This window comes from Pundamilia nyererei, unplaced genomic scaffold (assembly GCF_000239375.1).
Source record: "Pundamilia nyererei isolate P.nyererei 1_Seehausen unplaced genomic scaffold, PunNye1.0 scaffold00071, whole genome shotgun sequence".
In the NCBI taxonomy this organism is placed as follows: domain Eukaryota; kingdom Metazoa; phylum Chordata; class Actinopteri; order Cichliformes; family Cichlidae; genus Pundamilia; species Pundamilia nyererei.
In genome coordinates, this window is record NW_005187472.1 from 106360 (window position 1) to 127502 (window position 21143).

A 21143-nucleotide genomic window follows, 5' to 3' on the forward strand; every position below is an offset into this window, starting at 1 on the left:
TTTGTGGCTGTAATGTGACGAAAAGTTCAAGGGGCCGAATACTTTTGCAAGCCACTGTAGATAACTAATGGCATCCAAGGCAACAGTTGCATAAGAGAGAGAGCAAGCAACCACCTGACAGCATTACCTTAAGTCACCCAAAACAGGTTACACACACGCACACACACACACAGGATTCTATTGGGTTTAAATGGCACTTCTAGTGTGTGTTTTAGCATTTAAAAATGATAATAATAATGGGAATACATAATGTGTAAATTCTTTGAGTTTGCAAAAATGGAAATATAATGTGGCAGTTTTTCTTTGGAGGCTGGTAAATCATGACTTCAACCACTCAGCTAACATATTCATGCCACACTTCTGAACTTTAGCCAGTTTCTTAACAATGGTTTCTAGCATAAAGAGGAATGCTTCCCCTAGGTCGGCTCTGGCAAGTCGTGATAGCAGACCAACAGAAAGCAGCCAACCTTGAAATGATACTAAAGTGCAGTTACTGTTAAAGCAGATCTTTTTAATTACTCAGTGATTTGCAGAATGACTTTGCACAACAAAGAGCCCTGGTTCCATTACATAGCTTCTGTACAGCTTTGGCGCAAAGGCAATTCAGCTCACTGCATTCTTGATTTAATCACTAGTGAACCTTTGTCCACATCTTCACCGCTGAGCATAGGCTTAGTGTTGTTTATTGCTCAAAAGTTTCAAATGAAGAAAAGTTTGGCTAAGATCACAAGAAAATGTAGAAAACATCTGCAAATATGAAACAAAGGAGGATTTATACACTAAATCACAATACAAATGACGACTAAATCATCCTAGTTTTATTTTCCCTCTATTTCATCTCCTCTGCGTGAGGCATTTTTTTTTGTTTCTGTGAACTAAAGAACTGGGCCAGGGCTCTGTCAGAAGTCCTACAGAAGCTTGGTTTCAATCAGCATTAAATAGCCTCATTTATACTGAAGATTTATCATTTTAAATCACTAAGCAGTAAAAAGTCCAAATTTGAAGCCAGCATGTGGAGAAAAACTGCTGTGTTTGTGTGAAGAAAACACAGAAGAATGTTATGCAAGAGCAAGTGACTTAATCCAGCAGAGAAAAGTTGCTTTATGGGGCTGTCCGAATACCACCAGCAACATTATTTTGTTGAATGCATTTGGGAGTCTTTTAAATCTTTAATTCTATTGTTTGTTTTTATTATTGATTGTTGGATAATTTAATCCACAAACCTTGGTTCAGCTGAGGAGAGGAAAAAATAAGGGTCCATGTGCAAGTCTTAGTTAAGATTAGCCAGCTGAATCCATAAAAAGCTAAACTAAAAACAACACACTGAGCAACTACCAGACAAGTGACAGAGAGTGAAGCCTAGTGTACTCCCAGCATGGATGCAGCTTGAGCCGAAAAGTCCACTTTTCTGAGTTTAATTAGAAGTGGGGGTCCGTGTTGGCTAACACTTTTCAAGTTTTCACACCTCTAATTTTAAGTCCATAATTTTTTTAACGCTACTAACTTATTTATTTGTGCTGTGAAGTTGGACATTTTAACATGAGACTCATGGGGACTGAGACTGACTGCTGGATCCTCAGGTGATCCTTAGAGTATCTGTAGTTTTTATTTTTTTAGCAATGACTTCATCTTGCAGTTTATTAAATTGGAGGTGGGGGACGCGGGGGTGTCAGTCTCTCCTTGCTTATCAATAAAAGTCACCAGCCTACATTGATTTGTAATGTATTTTATAGATTTTAGAGTGTCTGCTCTCAGGATGAGGTATGGAAAGAACAGAAAATAAGCTCATTTGCAGTAAATATTAATTGTGTCACTTGGAAGTTTCTTCAGTGTTAAAGTGATTCATTCACCCTGCAACATTCAAAGTTTAAAATTACTGGAATATTGTACTTCATAATACTGTAATAATTACCTCTATTGTGCAAACCACACTCAAATGAACTGTGCTGGGGGATCTCCATTCCAGTGTGATTGCATGCCAAAAGTAACCAGGCAAGAAAACACAGAGTGGAGGCAATCAGTGCCAGTTCAACATCTGGCACGCAGACAGGCTGAGGGGGTTTACTGCCTGCTGGAGGCTGATCCCAAGCCCACTGAGAAGAATCAGAAGAACCAGTTTACTGAATATGACAGTGAAATAAAACAAACTGAGACTGTATTCTTGTGTTCATCTTAGGCATGTTTCAGGATAAACAGCATTTTGTGCTCCTAACCAGAGTCAGAATCAAAAAAGGAAGAGGACCACAAATTCCAAAATCCACAAGCATTTTATTGTCATGTTACGTATCCCATCTTTGAAATAATTAAGACAAACAGAAAGACACAACAGAAACAGGCAGCCAAGCCACTGGCAGTCATACAGCTTAAGGTCCAACTTTGCAGCAGGATGAAAACAGATTGAACGAGTCTCTGTGCTGCAGCTCCACACTCGGCATCTCCTCCCACTCTGTCAGACCTCCCTGCTGTGCTCCAATGCACTCGAACACTCTGTGGGCTGAATCAGAGCTCTGTTACCACAGACATGAAACTCACAGCTGTATTATATTACAGCGGGAACATGCAGACATTTCAGAGGCCAGACTTTGAAAGAAAAAAGGCAAAGAAAACTTAAACCTCTGACCTGGACTTATGTAATATTTAATAGTTCTCATACTGCAAGTTAGTGCCTCATGTTGGTATCTACTGCCATCTACTGTCCTTTCTTAGGATACTAGGATATGTATGTTGTAAATTTTAATCGTAATACTTATTATTAGTAAGGCTTCCTGTGAAAAAACACAGCAGGAATCTTTCCAGTGTTTCTTTTTTCTTACCTACGGATTGCAGCAGCTCGGTGACTTGCTCTCCAGAGAGGGCTGAGGTCTCAGTGAAGTACAAGCCCTTGTTACTGGCTAGACTTTGTCCTTCCTGGAGGAAGAAATCAGAACTGCTCATCACTGAGTTGGACTGTCTTTACATGTGACTCTGTGCAGGTAATAAGATTACAGGAGCGTGCTTGTCTTTGTCTGTATACCTCCAGTGGCACTTGCCGATTGTGAGCCAGATCTCCTTTGTTGCCTACCAGCCATATAACAGTAGATCCTGGTATGTACTGTTTCTCGAGCTCTTTGAGCCACACCTGAGCTCTGACAAATGTTTCCTATGATGACACAAGCATGCTCAAGAACAAGACATAAAGAGAAAACCAGTCGAGATAAATCATTTCATAGTCAGGTGTGTCTTCGTTTTACCCTTTGCGTGATATCATAGACCAAAAGTGCTACGTGGGCTCCCCTGTAGTACAGCGGAGTGACGCTGTGGTATTTTTCCTGGCCTGCCGTGTCCCAGATTTCAAAGCGAAGAGTGGCATTACTCAGACGCACCAACTGGGTGAGGTAAGCACCTGGAGGAATAAACACCAAAGGAGTGGGTGTGTGAAATTAGAAAAATTGTATTTACATTATATATCATGATTATTACTGAAGTCTGAAACTTTGTGAAAGCAGTTTATTCTTAAGCGTGATGATGAGAGGACTGATACCGCCACACTGGACTCAGGTACTGGGTTTTGAGATGTAAATTTTTAACATATGCTGACTGGTCACTTTTTAAGCTACACAAAGCTACTGCTGGCTTGGACCTTCCCTTCAAAGCTCAGAGATTTTGGTCCATGATGACATGATAGTGTCACACAGTTGTTGCACATATATGATGTGAATCTCAGTTTTCACCATATCCTAACGGTGCTGTATTGGGCTGAGATCTGGACGCCATGACATGGTTAGTAGCAATACTCAGGTAGGCTGTGACATTTAAATGATGCTCTGTTGGTACTGAGGGGCCAAAATGTGCCAAGAAAAAAATCCCCCAAACTATTACAGCACCACCACCAGGCAGGATGGAGGATGTTGTCTGCACTAAATTATGTGTGAAATGTAGCTTCAGTTCCACATTTGTCGCTGACACTCAGTGTGGTTTTCTGCTGCTGTAACCCCTCTTCAAGCCTGGATGTGTTGTGCATTCAGAGATGCTCTTCTGCATGTCTTGATTGTAACAAGTGATTATTTGAGCTCGAAGCTCAACGCAGTCTAGCCATTCTCCTCTGACCTCTGACAGCGACAAGACTTTTCTCTGGGACAAGACTCCCAAAGAAGTGCAGTTTACTGTACATATCCTCTTTTTCAGATTATTCGCTGTAAAGCCAAGAGATGGTTTTGTGGGAAAATTTCAGCAGATCAGCAGTTTCTGTCATTCTTAGACCAGCACGTCTGGCACCAGCAACCATGCTACATTGCGGTACCGGTTCGTGAGTCATTTGGTACCGGGCCGCGAGAGTTGAGGCTCAGGTGTGAAATGTGTGGTTTGCAGGGTTTTTATCGGTTTTCAGCGTTATCGTTAACTCGGTTTTCCTGGGTCTTTTCACGTGTGTTATGAATAAATCTTCTTTTTTTCGGTACCGGTACTAGTTTTATTTAGTTGTATTTATCCGCGACACCTTAAAGGCCGTGAAAATATTGGCGGGCATAAACCGGTCCGTGGCGCAAAAAAGGCTGGGGACCGCTGTTTTACATCATCAATTGATTATTAGAGACATTTTTATATATTAATGATGAAAATGTTCAGCTCTGTGCTGGAATATTGAATTTCTGTTGTGTTAATTACAGGCAAAAAGTGCAATTTATCACAAATTCTCCATGATATAAAGATACGCAAATAAATATAAAAAATATAATGACAGATTGCAACTTCAAGAGTGAACCAACATAAAGTACTGTATCTTAAGGTGTTTGGCTTCTACATGAGCTAGCTAACACAAATGTTTCACCACTGGATAAACAGTGGAGAGAAACTTTGTATCAAGGCTTTTTACTTACTTACTTACTTACTTAAAAAAGTAAAAAGTCAAGTTAAAGTAAGTAAAATAAAAATGTATGGCTTTAGTTTATGTCTTTGTCTTTGTCTGGCATGAAACAAGATTTGTTGAAAGTGGTATTTTTAATGACTCTGAGCCAACTGCCTTCACAAAGGGTTTTTACGGTTAGGGTTAGGGTCTAAAATGATTCAATCTTGCCCCTGACAAATATGGCAATGAATTAAAACCAAAAACTAACAGAAAAAATCATTAAAACTAAACTGAAATCAGTAAACCCAGTCTGGAAACTAAACTGACCTGAAAATCGAAATTAAAAAACTATAGCCACATGAAAAGAGTTTTAATAGGACTAATTGCAGTCCTGTGATAAACTAACACAGTTGGATTAAGGTCTGGACTTTGGCTGGATCATTAACTGTCACACAGATGGCCTCACCTGTGACTCTAGAATACTTTGTTACACAAAACACGTCATGATAAACTCAATCACTGCGAGGTGCCCAAATCATCAGCCCCCCACCACTGTGCTGACAGCCGATATGAGGTATTTTGTGCTGATATGCTGTGTTTGGCTTTCTCCAAACATGCTGTTAGGCATTATCATCAAACTTGTCCACATTGGTGTCAGGGGACATTGTTCCACAAGTCCTGTGGTTTGTTCTGATGCAGCTGTGCTGACATGTTCTTTTTAGAGAGAAGAGGTTTTCTCTCTGCAGCCTTTTCAAACAATCCACACATGTTCAGTCTTTTTCTAATCGTGCTGTCATGAACTTTAACCTTTAACATGCTAACTGAGGTCTATAATGTCAAATGTGGAACTTTTGGTGTTTTTACAGCTTTCCTAAGCATTGCAAAGTCTGACCTCAGGGTGAATTTGATGGGACGTCCAGCCCCGTGAAGACTGTAGCAGTGCGTTAACACACACTTGAATACTCCAGAACAGCAAACTGCCAAAACCTCTTCTTTTATAGAAGTGCTCACACCTACTAGCGACACCTGGGTCCAACTGACCATTTTAATTCCAGTGGAAGCAGCAAGGGTGTGCTCAGTTTACACAGGACTGTAAAGAATCCTTTGTATTGATTTGCAGTACAAAGGCACAACACCCCCTCACTGAAAGGGGTCAAAGGTTGAGGTTTTTCTCTAATTGGTCACCCAGCAGCACAATAAACACATGTAGCTGTGTCTTTATGTTATTTAGGCAAGACCAAGCTCAGAGCACCGGCATAACCTACAGGTTAACATTCCACGTGTGTTACTCCAGGTCTGCTGAATTTTCCTGTAAAACCTGCTGCTTTTACACAGATGCTTTTTGTTTGGAATCAAATTAAAAGCTAGACACAAATATATTACTTAGTGACATTTAAAGATGCTTGTAGGTGGATCTTGGTTTGTTAGAGGAAAATAGAACACACTAGCTATTTAGTTCTGTTTCTTATCAAAGCTAATTCTTAAGCCAACATGAGAATTGCATCAGTTTTCTCATCCACAACCTCAGTAAAAAAAATTTTTTTTAAAAGCTGATAGTTGATTCACAATGTTACATTTAACCACTGCCATCCACACCTCAGAGTGTCATGAACTCACAGCCTACAGTGGGCGATGTACTCCTGAACTCATCCTTGCTAAATCGCAAAGCCAGACTCGACTTTCCAACACCAGAGCTCCCCAGCAGGACCATCTTAACCCTGAGAGTATGCACTGGTCTGCGCAAAGTGTCACTGTATTGCTGGGCCCCTCCGTGGACCCTTGGGAGAGTTTCCCCCATGGAAAAGCTTAGTTAACTCCAAAACAGGAGGTAAAAAAAAGTCCAAAAAGGGTCCTCAAGTCCTGATCCAACTCTCCTTTTCTTTAAAAACACAACAGTAATTTCAAACAGTCCAGACAAGCTGAGTCGTCTTGCTTGTTGTGAAAGTGTGTGACTGTTCCAGCTTCAGCTTAAAAAGAAAAGTAAAACTTAAGTCCAGAAATGTGAAGCCAGCAACAATAATCTCACTTCCTTAAGCACACCTACTCCTGACTCGTCTTAAAACCTCCCTGCTATCACATGCTGTCTCATTGATTTGAACCCACATGGACAGACTGGCTTGAAAAAATCAATGGCCACATTTCTTGTTGGGAGGGACTTGTACTGCATGCAAATATAAACTTATATGAATGTCTGATATGTCTGCAAAGTTTTGTTTTGCTTCAAAATGCTCGTAAAATTACAGAAACTCAGTGGATCCTCTTTGTGCACAAACCCTTCAGATCATTGTATCAGCACATTTTGCTGCTGGCCTGTTTTCCGGGTTTTATCTCCTTGTAATTCTCATTTTGAACAGCTGAGGGCAGCATTGTATATATTACAACTTTGCTCTAATAGCAGCCTCTTCACTGCGGTAAGACGATGTGTAGTGGACAGTTTGATATTCTTCTTCTTTATTTAGACTTTTTAAAGAAATATCACAACTATGCTCAATTATCTGTCCTTGCCATTTCCCCCAAAAGTTTCTTATTGTCTCAGGAATGTTTTCAATGCTTTCCATCAAAGTTTAGAGGGGTTAAAGGTCAGGAGACCCTGGAGGAAGCTGACAGCCTTTTATCTGTGCTGATTTTGGTCATGGATTAAATTCTGGATGTGTGATGAATTTGATGTTCTCTCAGTGCTGTGTACTGATATTTTCTGATGGTCACTTCTGGTCTGTCTGACTCGACTTTGAATACAACTGATTCAGTTTCCAGAAAGTGTTTTGGAGCTCTGTGCACTGGACTCCTACAAATCCAGAGTCCAACTCTGATTTGACTCAGAGAAAGTCCCTCTTTGTTCAGAATAACAGCTTGACCCCTGATACTTCCCTTCATCCTCATATCTTGTTTTTGGTCACAGTGTTACTTAGTCAGCAAAGTTCTGTTAGTTTGAAGCCAAGCCACATTTATATCACACGAACAATGGCTGCTGGCTGATTTATTTTTAAAAGCTTCTGATGAGTCAATCTAATGGACGGATGCAACCTAAGGAAACCTGACATGTGTAGAAAGGAAACTTTTAAATCTATTCCTTTTCAACATGAAAACATTTAAGATTTTTGGACATGGTGACACTTCTGGATGGATTTCTGCATCTTAAGAGATACCAGTAAATCATATCTACAAGAAACAGTGTGTACAGAAAGAACTGTCTTAAACAAAGTGTGTGAACACACCTGAATCACACATTCCTCGACTGTATGAATAGACTCAGAGGGCGACTGCATATTTCAGGAGAAAGTGTGTCCACATTACAACAGTTGCAAATAATAGTACAGTGACACCAGGGGATAAAAACAGCATTTCATGAGATCACTATACACTCACACACTCAGCTGGGAGCACATTGTATTTTAGGGGTGGTGGCAGGCCTTGTCTGTCTCTTTAAGAAGCAAGAGGCTTTTTAGAGCTGGCTGGTCATTATTAAAAATAGCAGAGGGGCTGTGAGAGAGTGAGATAGTGCATGCAGGAGCTGTGGTTTCTGGCAGAAGTTGGATGGAGTCCAGTCCATAGATTGGTGCTGCATTCATACGCTGTGTGGAAAATTCTCAACACCATTCTGCTAGTCCTTAAAGAGCTATAACATCATGCACTGCTTCATTGGTGCTAGTATCCAAACTGTAACTAGATCTTAGAAAGGTAAAAAGTATTGTCCTACAGAAGTTTGACCTCTCTAAACACTTTACTGCTTTTGATCTCAGCCACTCATTTTAGATCATGTTGAAAAAGAAAGAAGTCTATTTTGACACGTGTGTGTTTCAGAATGGAGGACTATCTGTGGTACGCTCTTGCCAGTGAGCAAGTGGTTTCACAGTCAGACCCACCCTGCCTCATCACATCCATTTAAAAAAAAACAAACAACATGGTGACTGAACTGCAGAAACCAATGCATGACATTATGGTAGCTACATCCATGAGTCGCTATGACTGTGAAGCTACATGCTCATTGGCTAATGATTCATGACTGAATTGTTAGTCAGTGAGAATATCCTGACCGACCACTCCTGAGAAAGTTCATCACCGTTCCAAGTTTTCTGCATTTGTGTATAATGGCTCTCACTTTGGTTCAGTGGATTCCCAAAGCTCACAAACAGCTTTGTAATCCTTTCCAGACTGAATTTGACAAAGTGAAACAGGCTAAAAGATCTCGAAAAGCAACACATCATGCCACAGTCTAGAGAAGAACCTGAGAAACAGACAGGATTAAAGTGAGTTCTTGATTCAGCAGGTCTACCATTAATCAGGCCTGAGTGTGTTTTGTGAAACTGAACTCGGCTTTCCAAAAAAATGTGGTTAATCACAGTTAACACATGTAATGCATACATATATTATAGCTTCTTGTAGCTTTTGTCTTAGATAGTTCTCCACTATTTTACTCACTTTTGGTATTCTTTAACTAACTTTTTGTATTTCTTTTTTTTATCATTATTATATGTAACATTACAATGCTCTTGTGCCACTTTTATTTCAACTATATATATTTATTGTAGCGTATACTATTTTTATTCTTTATCCTGCTGCTGCAACACAATATCTGTCTATTTGGACTTCATTTGCATGGACCCCATTCTTTTTTAATCTATTATATCCATTATATTAGAAGTTCTCTGCATCTTCAAAAGTGTCCAAACTCAGTGTCATGGTGGCTTCCATCGTCGCTCCTTATATACTGTCTATGTGAACTGCGCAGTGGCCATGTTTCCGACAACATGTGAAAGCAGCTTGCCGGAGCACAACCTTTGAAGTTTTTCAGGGAGACTTTGCTGCAGTGAATCCGACAGGTGGTGGAGACACAACGCTGCTGTACGAGAACGAGACTGCAATCATATTTTCACACTGTGTTTTTTCTACAGTTGGTGCTTATTTCCTCAAAACTAATCTTCTACTTCTTTTATGTTTACAGTGACAGGGTCAGAAACACCCTAACAGCACAGGAGCGACGCTCAGGTGATCATTTGTGACCTGAATGCGCCGCTGCACGTGGAGACAACGCGCAGCTTTGTGAAGCAGACTTGGTCGCGAGCTCGTGCGTCGCTGCAGAAACACAGGAAGAAGTGTGAAGACGGATGTATGACAATGAGGCACGCTGAGAACCGGAGCAGGCAGCCCGGGTTTGTGTCACTGACTCCGCGTCTTTAACTTGAAATCTGTAGAAACACATGAAACGCACGAGCCGCGGGTCTGTGTGGATTACCGAAGTCTGAATTAATCGGCACCAAGTGGATTTAAGCGTTTAGGGGGACGACATGGGGACCCAGGGGACAGGACGGAAAAGGTCCACTAAAAAGGACAAAACGACGGCAGAGGACGATGCCCTGAACCTCATAGCCAGAGAGGTGAGTGAAGGGGAGACAATAAATCTTTACTGAGGGGGGTTGGAAGCAATAATGTAACTTTTAAAGAGCCCCCAAACCGATTTAATCACACTTAATCACACTTAAAGGCGCGTTCGCGTTTTTGTTCCTTATGAAAAAAACATTTGTGTGTTTAATGTCTGACTTAGTGTTTCCACATGTGTAATATTGGTCATTGTTAAAAATACGCAGACATTGTCCCCAGTTTTTTTGAACATCCCTTTCACCTGATACCGCTGCAGCAGGGGCGTTTCCAGTGGGACACGGGGCCCCTCATGAAATCGGTATTTCATCAGCAGTGTAGATATTTGCTGGCTGCAATTTTCACATTTCTGTGCAGAGGGTATTAGGTGACTGTACAGGAGTTTAAACGTGGTTTTTATTGAATAACGTTTTTCCAAAGTCACAAAAGAACTATTTAGAACAGGGTTGGTCAAACTGCCACAGCTAAGGGCAGTCTGGGCCCCTGTAAGGAAAGGAACACGTTTTGTCAACAGCTTGATTTTTAACATGATGCACATAGTGGAGTTTAGCATAACTCAGGACTAATTTCATCACATCACAAATTTTTTTTTACACACAAGTGGAGTGACATATGCTGAAATTGAGTAAAGATAGAAATACCAGTTTATTATGAATCAATAAGACAATGCCTCTTTCCTTATTTATTTATTTTTTGGCTGGAGGCTGGGGGTTTAGCTTCCCTTTCAGGACATAAGGGGTCAGGCTGAGATGACTGACAGCTGGTTCTGGCCCCCTGAGCAATATTCCCACATTGTAATTCAGACACAGTAAGTTCAGGTATTTTTGTGAAAAAAAACATCTGCATAAATAGTTTAATATATTCTAAAGTGAAACTGAATGGCTGACAGCTATGATATATTGTGTTGCAGAGATATCAGCTGAAGTTGAAAAGGGCTAGGAGGTTGCGCAATAACCACATGGTGGTGCAGTGAGTCAGAATAGCATCTGATTCATTATTCCAACATTATTCCAACTGGTGTTTGTGCAACGTTTTTACAGAATTTATGTTCCTGCCATACTTGGCTAATGAGCAGTTTTTTATAAACATGAACACTAGGGCTGCCACGATTACGTCGACTATCAAAATCGTCAACTGATTTAATCGTCAACTGATTTAATAGTCGACGTGTCGTTTGAAGCTTTGTAAGATCCCAAAAGACGCAGGAATAAGTAGTAGGATTTAAGAGTGTAATAACGGACTGAAACAGAAGATGGCAGCACTGCATGTACTAGGATGCCAGCTGCCGTTAAACCCCGAAGAAGAAGAAGCTGTGTCTGGTATCGTAGCTGTGTCCAAATTCAGGAACTGCATCCTCCTGTGGCCGCATTTCTAGGCCGATTACGTTACAGCGACACAACGAAGACTGTCCAAATTCGAAGACTCCGACAAATGTGCGCTTCATTTCCCCAGATTTGAAGGATGGGTCGGGTGTATACTTCATGGCCCAACCTATCCCAGAATTCATAGTGTGGCCCAGCTGCCAATGGCGGCAGCTGGTTAGTTTTAATATTACACTTATTATTCTTTCTGGGTCACAAAATAAACGTTTAAAATATTTTCAGGCGAGAATGTAGCTGTGTACACTTCAAATGTCTGCTCAGTTTATCAAGACGCCACATATTTTCAAAAGCGCTGCGATGTTTTCGGGATGTCTGTTACCCACTAGCTCGATAGCTAGCCGGGGTTCAAGGCTCACTAGAGCGTGTGAGAACACCGGACTCCCGGCAAATCGTTTTCAAACCCACCGCCGGCTTTCGCTACTCAGGTTAAACTGTAAGCTAATGATAGTTATATAAGAGCAGATGCATGCTGGTGCAATAAGCTGTACGTTTTACGTCCAATGGATGCATGATCTGATTAGTCGACTAATCGCAAAAATAATCGGTGACTAGTCGACTATCAAAATAATCGTTTGTGGCAGCCCTAATGAACACAAAAGCATTACGTCATCTTTCTGATAGTACATATATAGTATAAAATAATTTCAGATGGACAAAAAAAGACTGCAGTTCTGGTTAAGGAGGACAGCTCTACCAAATCTTTATGGTAAAATGCTTCCACCACACTGTACAATACATCTGTCAATATTGTCTAGCCTCCCGGTATGTCAGTCAGGCTCAAATTATTATAAATTCTATCAACATAACCATAATTGTAATCCACAGCTGATTATAATGGCTTGCTCTACTTACATGAGAAATTATTTCATGTGCTGACCTGCAGGAATTGTTGAGGTCTCTTTCAGTACTACAGAACTGTTAGCAGGTGCCGAAGTCATGTTATGACAGGTTTACGCTGCTTCAAAGTTCCTAATCCTTTTTGTTATTATGAGACTGCAAGTGAAGGATAAATCTAATGTTTTATAGGAGAAGTAATGCCCAGTGGGTCTTCAGGACTTAAGCCAACCTGTTTGAAGCGAACACCCCTCTGAGGTGTAAACCTTAAGCTAAGTATCGATATAAAAGTTTAGCTTCAAGATGAACTACAAGAAACGGTAAAACCATACATTTATTGTTACTAAGCAACACTGTGGCCCCTTTGAGGATGTAATTCTCTTTATTTATGAAAAAACTGAGGATCAGACATTCGGTTTATTACTTTCCCTGCTGAAAATAACTTTTCATATTCTGTGCGGCTCCCGGTGAGCATAGAAAACCTCAACTCTCTGTTGTCTGAGCATGATTCAGAGCCACTTGTCTTCAGTTAGGAGGAAGTTGGGTTTTTGCTAACACAACCCGGATGTTTCAGTGAATTTGCATATCATTTCTAACAGTCACACTCTCTCGTCTATTCTTCTTCAAAACCGTGAATGGCCATGGTTGGGCAGTTGGAGTGTTTGAATGTTATCTTCTCTTTACTGCTTATTTGACTGTTTACGCTGCTGTGGGGAGGCTGAGGTTGCACATTCCTGTAGCTGGTAGTGGTTTCTTCTTGCTGCAGCAGTGTTACCCGGTTGAGGTTAGAGGAGCTTGACGGAGCTCATGAAGCATCAGCAGCAGATACGGTATCTCCCAGGAGGAGATTGTCCGTGATGGATGAATCGCATGTGTTTGTCGGGGTTGGGAGGAACGGCGGCGGGTTGTTTTCTGTGTCTTTAAGCAGCAGCTGGGTCGAGTCCCTCACTGGCTGTCCTCTGACAGAATGGTATGTCAGTGCTGATGAGTTGGCCCACTCTGCAAAGAAGCTTTAAAAATAGATGCTCCTGGAAGATCAGCTGTTGCTGCACCCCAGTTTTAGAGCGAGTCTGTGGGTGGGGGTGGGGAGTGGGGGGGTGAGGGTGGTTGTTGCTCGCCAGCTGGCCGTCACACAAGCCTGAAAGGAAGAAAGACTCTGCACAAGATAGTGCAGCCAGCTAGCTGCGGCTTATCAGAAATATTATCCTGTACATTTACAGTATTAGAGAGTGAGAGGAAACTGTCAGTACTGCAAACTTGACTACTTATGGAAGAAATGGGAGGAGAGTAGACAGCAGGAAGGAATGTGAGGAATGGATATCAGGGCATTAGTTATACTGTGCTTTAAGGGAATCTGATTCCCGTGTCTGTCAAACAGTTTGAATCATGCTGTAAACATTAATTTGTACTGTAGCGCAAGGATAGAGGATGGCACGCTGAACTGGGCGATCTCTCTTTAAATCGTAATAAGATAGATTAAATTAATTGCCTTAATGAAAGTGATATTGAATCTTAAATATTGTGATTATATTCTTTTGATTACAGTAAAATAATCTATGAACTAAAGAAACCCTGAAAATGATTTCCATGTAGATGCTTTAGTTACAGGTGCTGGCTCACAGTCACAGGAGGATGCTTGAATTAAACGGGGTGATTGCTCATGTTAATCGTAACACTCCACTTGCACTTGCTGTAGTGTGACCAATCAAAGTTTTCTGCTGTGATAAAGAGTCGAGGGTATCAGTCAGTCAAGCAGATAAACTGAAGTCTGTCATCTGGCTGCTCTAACAGCAACCTCTGTCAACTCTGATTTAGATTACTCATGTTACACTGGTTTGAAATGCTTATTTGCTCAGCAGTTATTACCCACAGAGGCCGAAGAGCAATCCCACTGAGTTGAACTTTTCCACGATGAAGCTGAAATTTGTCTCTGCTGTGGGAGTGAAGTTTGGTTAGGATGGTGTCATCAGGCCAAGATTTTAATTTGGGCAATACTTTGGTTTTAAAATAACATTCCCATCGACCTCAGCAGATATTAGCAAGCTGTTGATGTGTCGTGTTTCCCGAAGCTTTAGATTTTATTTGTATCAGTGGGGATGGGAAAAATTCTCAGTTATAAATTTCTCCTCTGCTTTTAGTTTATTAGTATTTCTTGACAAATATGTACCTGACCGATGTAATCAGCTGCTTCTCAACTAATGCTATGTACACAAGTATTTTAATAAATATACACTTAAAGGGCGTTTTGGATCAATGAAAACTGAGCTTTTCAAAAGTGTTCAGACTTTAGAGAACTTTTGATTGGCCAAAAATATGTCCACAGTTACTGTTATATCTGTTATATATACATACTGTTAAATATGCTCTGTAGTTTCTCAGAGTGCTCAAGCTTGTAGTGGATCTCCAAACAACGTCTTTACAGAGGCAGGTGATCAATGTCAAAGACACTGACAATGAGATGCTTCCCCAGCTGAGAATCTGAGGAAGAGCTTCAAAATGAGAGTCACGAGTAAACTGATTAAATTAATGTCACATGGGTGGCTCCAGTGGGAAAGAAAACACTGGGTGTTTTCTCCTCACGCTTAGGTGTAGGCTTGTGGTCTTTTGTTATAAGCTGGTTTAACCTGCTGCAGCTTTTTAATTTGGTCGTTAGAGACTGATGAGTTGATTATAAAGCTCGGAGGACAATTTAGTAAAAAGGATTATTCAAATTCTGTAATACTGCATGTTTGTGGAAGTGATTTCAGCTTGTTTATCTACAACTGTCAGTCCATCATCTGCTTACATTTTGTTCTTCTTCTAGGTTTTTGAACCAGAGGTCATCAGCACAAATTTGACTGCATAAAATTGTTAACAAGCTGTCTTTGACTGTAATTCAAAAAGAAACAAGCCTCATTGGTCACATATACAATCATACAGAGTACAACATGCAGTGAAATGCGTCGTGTCTGAGCTGTGACAGGCTGCAGAAGTAGCCGCGCCATTCCAGGGCTTGGTGTTTGGCATGGGGGGCCTAGCCAGGACCCTTACTGGATACTGGAAGGGAATCAAACTTGCGACTTCGGCTCCAAAGGTGTGTGGTCTTACCACTACACTATCCAGCTAAAAACAGTATAAAGACTAAAACAAGGAGGTTTTACATTTTGCCAGGCTCCTGCTGTGAATAATAGTGTTCTTTCATCACTGTTACATACAGGTTACACTTACTCTTTGTACCATTGGTTAACAAAGGTGTTATATGAAAGTACAGACTGGCCCATGTTTAGCTTCAGTTGATGTCTTTTCAAGGCAGGAAAAAGATGTGGAAATAAAGTTGTAGCACTTCTGCCTTCACTTTGTGCTAACAGCTATAGTTAATTTCAGAAGGTTTTAAATGATCTTTAATCGGCAGTTTATACTAATTAACTTTAAAGTTCAGATCACGGAGTTAATGAATAATTGTTTTAAATAATGGTTATTATAATTATTGATCATAATACTTGTTATTATGGTTTTTTGCCATAATTGGACAGTCTGGGTTGACTTTGTTGAAGTTGTAGTGACGTGTGTTATGTACCTTTACCCCCAGTGTACCAGCTATTCCCCTCAGGTTGGTCTACTATCGATTTTCACAGTTATGATAGGAGCACTGGAATTTGGCCAGAAACAGACTGTGGTAAAGACTTTTCTGCAGTATGAACTACACCAAAGATTACACCCAGCTCTGTGTGCCTGAGCCTAAATACGTACCTGAGTCTGTTTGTGTGAACTTAGTTGGCCTGTGAATTCTGTTAAATTTTAGTAGAGAGCACTTTTGATAAATATTGACTGTAAGTTTAAGCAGCTTGTATTCCTAAATTCCAGTCAGGTGCTGGAGAGTCAAAACAGAGGCTGATATCTTCATGACAAGTAGCAGAGTACAGCCAAGGTTATTTACTGCTCTCTCTCTCACACACACTCACTCACTATTTTGAGGTTATTAGTTTTCATTCCTCAATCTGAACTGGACGACGTGGATTAATACACACATGAACAATTGAGGTCCATAGAGCTGACCTTCAGAATCATGATTCGCATTATAATCTGATAATGTAATGAGGTCAACTCTATTTCAGATACTTTGCTTGTTTCAGAACAGCCAGCTGTCAGACCTGGCCCACTGAGCTCAGTTTTAACAGCTGGAAGTCTGAGTACATCTCAGTGCAAGATCTGGGTGAGAAATTAAGACGGCTCATTGAATGATTCTACAAACACAGAGAATGTAAACATGGTTCTGTGCAAACTGTGAACTGAATATAAGCATTTTTAGTTCAGGACCAAAATTGTTGACGATAAAAAGGCAGAAAAAAACATTTCAGCTGCTTTTACAGCTTTTTTTAGCATCAGAGTTGGAGGAAATTTGAAGGTGAAGATTGAAGGTGTCCTTACTAACCTTCCAACTCTTAATTTAATGCCAGCTGCTATACGCTGGTCCCATTTCGAAGAATAATCTACAGAAGGACCTGAAACCATAAGAGGTCGTTACAGTTGGTGCAACTGAGTTTAAAAATTGAGAAATGCTACTTTTGATTCTTGTGATTGCTTTGGACTTTGTACTAAAAGTTGTTGAAAGCTGTTTTGCAGCAACTGCCTTGTTTTGTTGAAGTAGTTAATACATAATGTCACTTGTTGACTATATATAATGTAATTAAGTTCCTCACTCTGTGGATGACTCTGGTAGTCCAACTTCTGTTCTGCAGCCTTGATGAGCTCAGTGAAGCGGTGCCAGCTCTCCACCTGCTTCAGATTCTGGTTAAAGCAACCATCCAGTTCAGAGAGTCACTCCAGAGCAGAAGAAGGGGGAACTTCACTAACCTTTAGACCAAGGCATTCGAATTGGAGTTTGTCTGAAGCATCTTGAATGACATTGAGGACTACCGTTACAATTACCTGAGCAGCCATCTCCTAAAGAAACAGGAGACAGGAAAGGATAAAGATAGCTGTTTTGCAATGATTGATAATTTCAAAATAAGAGCGAGGAGACTGTCTGATAGTAAATCACATTGGTGTGTTGAACAGATGGGGAAAAAAATCTAAATACATTTAAGAATATTTTGTCAATATAATCAGATGGCCCTCCCATTAAAACATTGACTTGTTTTTGTACAGCAGATGGATTTGTGTTTATTTAGGTAGAATTGAATTAAATTGAAAAGGAGATTTTTGTTCTCATAGAGACTAAATAAAGGATATAATGGACCCTGTTGGTAGGGAACACACACACACCCATAAGCACAGAAATGATCTTGCTGTTCTTGGATCGTTTTCATTAATGCAGCTAAAAATGTTTTAGCTTGGCAGTAGAAGAAAAGCTGAAGGAGCAAACTGAATTGTCATTGCTTTGAGTGCAAGTGAAAACTTGTCGCCTGTAGTAAGTACAGCTATAAAAACTAGTGCAGAGTTGCTGGTTGATTTGTAGTTTTTCCAGTCATTACTCTGTGTGTTGGTCAGTTTAGCACTTTAGTCCACACCAAACTAACATCTGTTGGATTTATTACCATGAAATTTATTTCTTACTCAGGATGTCCAAGATATTATGTCACTGCAGTTTGTTCTACATGATGATGTTAATTACATCACATCTAATATTGTTTAAGCTTCCAGGACAAAAACTGCTTTGACATGTTGCTTCTTCAGATCTGTTTCTCTCTGCTTCTCACAGACACAAGGAAAAAAAGGTGTGTGTGTGCGCGCGTGTGTGCGCGCGTGTGTGTGTGTGTGTGTGTGTACGGAAACAGGAAACAGGAGTACGTTGTTACTGACTTGGGAACTTTGTGGTTAGATCACTGTTTCCTTTAAGTTGACTGCGTTGGAATGCTGCTGGTCTGGAGCAGCAGTCCTCCCAATATAGAAGTAGACTACTTTAAGGAGGTGTGCATCATGCCCTTATGTATACAAGTTTCCTGAGGCTGTGTCTGGGTACAGAAGGAAAAAAGAGAGTAAAAGTGGAAAGATGTTACTGGTACAGAAGGTGGTACTGTGATTTGAAGTATCATACTATTAGATTAGATGTCTATTTAGATTATTTTCCTAGAAATTTCTTGCTAAAGCCTCCTTCTCGATGTCATCAGATACCTCATGATACATAAGCATAACTGATTGTAGTCTTTTCTCTTAGCCACACTGTACTGAGTAACTGACAAAAATATTGTGCGGTTCGAGCCTCGTATTAGGCTAAACAGTAGACAATATGTAAAACCACTGCAGGAATACCAGGTGATGGCGTAATTGATTATCACTGTATTATCTTAGAATCTCTCAGGGTTAAATTAGAGAACAGTCCTGCCTCTGTGAAAAGCTGACAAAGTTACTGTAAATCACTTCAGAGAACAAGCATGTGAAACCGTCCCAGCCAAGTCTGAAAGGACCATGATTGCATACTCGCTTGGAACATGTTCATGATATCCTGTTGTGAATTAAGCTCAAATCTCAGGAGTCCACTTGCGCTGTTTGGAAAGAGATGGACCAAAAATTTAAAGACCAAGAAATCAGGGGTGGGCGTCCTGCATTTTGTATCATAAGTCAGGTTTGTACTTAAAGGGAATTGACATGAAAGATATTTTCAAATGTTTTCTTTTTAATAGGAGTGCTAGATGATGTATGCGCCAGAATGTGTTATGGAATAGTGATAATATCAGCCAGCCTGGCCTTTAACCGATATGGCACAACTTGTTCAATGTTGATAAAAGCAGAAAGGTGACATTCTTTGCATACCAAGAAAAACTGTTTTTGTGCCATAATGGTTGATGATTTGGTATAAACTATGAAGAATGGCTCCAATAATCTCAAAAAACCCCCAAAAACCCTGAATATCTCTGATGTTTAACCTCAGTTACCAGTACCAGATCCATGATTCTGCATCACTTACTCCACAGCAGCTTGTCCGGCTTTATGTTGAGACTCTTGTCTGCAGGAGTTTAAAGAGACAATCTAAACTGGGGATTAACTTACCAGGTTGGCCCTGCGTGGATCTCAGAAGCTCAGTGAAGCGTTTAAGGAATTGAGTATTTAGAGTGGATTAGTCTGAGCCCTGATGGTGATGAAGAAGATGAAGCCCACCACACAGTCATCTAGGGACCAGGCCAGAAAGCCACACAGTCCCTCAGGCAGAAACAGCCGAGTTAATCTTTAATGCTGGGGGCACACATTCATACAGTAAAGGCCACCAGTCAAAAGGCACGCTGAATAAATAGTGCGGTTTTGTAATTCTGCCTCTGTTCAGAATAAACACCCAATTTCAGTTGGGCGCTTGAGGTTTTTTCACTTTTAAAACCCCTTCAGTTAAGGTGTTTCCAGCAGTGAACACCCATTACATTATGAAGTACTCAAGCATTTTTTTCTATAAACAATTACGTGGATGGAGTTCCTGATATGTGAATATACAAAGTGCTGGCTTCAGTTCAGTTTGCCCTGCCTGACTCATGTCTCCATAAAAGGAAGTGGCTTGCCTGTGTGTATTAGTTTCCTCTTGATGACATCACCATGTGCACGGCCCAATGTAGATTGTTATCACAAACTCCTTCCTGTTTATTCCACAAGGCTGAGTTTCCTCCGAAGTTCAGGGAGCGAGGTGGGAATTGGAGAGAGGTTTGGGTGGGGTAATTGAGTGCAGATATAGCAAGTTATTAGATCAGGTAGATTTTTGGGTGGGTGGGGGATGGGGGATTGCACTTAGACCAAAAGAGTAGGCCCAATGTAAAACGCTGCAAGATACATCTGCAAATTCCTGAAGATCCTGAAAAGCAGCTCTGTGACCAAAACCCTCAGTACAGCTATGCCAGCATAATGCAGCAGCATTAAGTTACTGATTATTTGCTAATGACTCAGACGGACATCACCATTATCAGCGAGCTAAACTGTCGCTGGAGAAACATGATAAAGCACCCAAGGTGTTCAGCTGGTTTTCAAACTTCCGAGTCCTAATCCAGTCAAGCATGTGATCAAGATGTGGTAATGTGAGTGGAAGTGCATAAACCACATAGGCTCCATCCAGATATTGCATATAAAAGATGGACGTAGGGAAATTTAAACCTCAACTTTAGTGTTTTTGCCACCACAATGTGGAGCCAGAAGTATTAAGACCACATTTGGACCAGAGTTTGGAGATCTAAGTTAACTGCTAATGCTAGCATGCTTGGCTAACAAGCTGTATCCATAAACTGTATGAGTGCCACATTTTTGGTCAGGTTGTTTTGTTAAACACCAAAAACATGGCTGAGAAATATATTCAATCTTTCAAATTAGCAGAGATGAGGCCTAGCAGCTACAGCCACCTGATGACACACCTGCTAATCAAAGCATCCATGTCGCCAAATTTACAGTTTTAATAATATCGAACCTGCTCAGCTTCCACCTCTGGTGGAGTTGTTATAAATAAGGAAACTATTCACAGAGGTCAGAACCACAAGTGACCATTAGAGAAACTACAGCTTTTGGCACTTTTGCATTGGAAATATTTTTTTGTTTTTTATTTGTTACCTTGTATTTTTTCCGAGAAGTCCCTTTGAGATCAAAATGTCTGTATGGTAACAGACATGCAACAAACATCATGTAAAATGCAGCTCATATTTTATGATACACAAATACCCACAACAAAAACACTCTTAGCCTCTTAAGAAAAACAACCACACTTCCTTCATTACATTTATTCCTTCCTTTAAACTCAGCATTAGATCAAAGCTGTGTTTCCTGTAAAGGTATTGCCTGCCTGA

General features: G+C 40.5%; 2 protein-coding genes across 2 annotated transcripts in view; one reads left to right on the forward strand and one right to left on the reverse strand.

Annotated features, from left to right (window-relative positions):
* Positions 1-2248: 2248 nt before the first annotated feature.
* Positions 2249-6778, reverse strand: LOC102192133 (ras-related protein Rab-17-like). The gene is made up of 5 exons (XM_005736794.1): positions 6440-6778; positions 3231-3382; positions 3014-3139; positions 2814-2907; positions 2249-2494 (listed from the first exon to the last, which is right to left on the reverse strand). Exons 1-5 carry the CDS (start codon positions 6618-6620, stop codon positions 2364-2366), a joined length of 684 nt encoding a protein of 227 aa, XP_005736851.1. The 5' UTR covers positions 6621-6778; the 3' UTR covers positions 2249-2363.
* Positions 6779-9551: 2773 nt separating this feature from the next.
* Positions 9552-21143, forward strand: part of lrrfip1a (leucine rich repeat (in FLII) interacting protein 1a) — a 48922-nt gene continuing 37330 nt past the window's right edge. The window contains exons 1-2 of the mRNA XM_013911768.1: positions 9552-9664; positions 9765-10197. Coding sequence (XP_013767222.1) covers positions 10108-10197 — 90 coding nt within the window. The 5' untranslated portion in view covers positions 9552-9664; positions 9765-10107. The remainder of the gene's footprint in view (positions 9665-9764; positions 10198-21143) is intronic.

Coding starts and splice junctions, on each gene's coding strand:
- LOC102192133 (XM_005736794.1), bottom strand. CDS start 6,620: ATGGGGGAAACTCTCCCAAGGGTCCACGGAGGGGCCCAGCAATACAGT. Junction 3,383..6,439: donor TACATCGCCCACTGTAGGCT/GTGAGTTCATGA, acceptor TTATTCCTCCAG/GTGCTTACCTCACCCAGTTG. Junction 3,140..3,230: donor TCTATGATATCACGCAAAGG/GTAAAACGAAGA, acceptor GTGTCATCATAG/GAAACATTTGTCAGAGCTCA.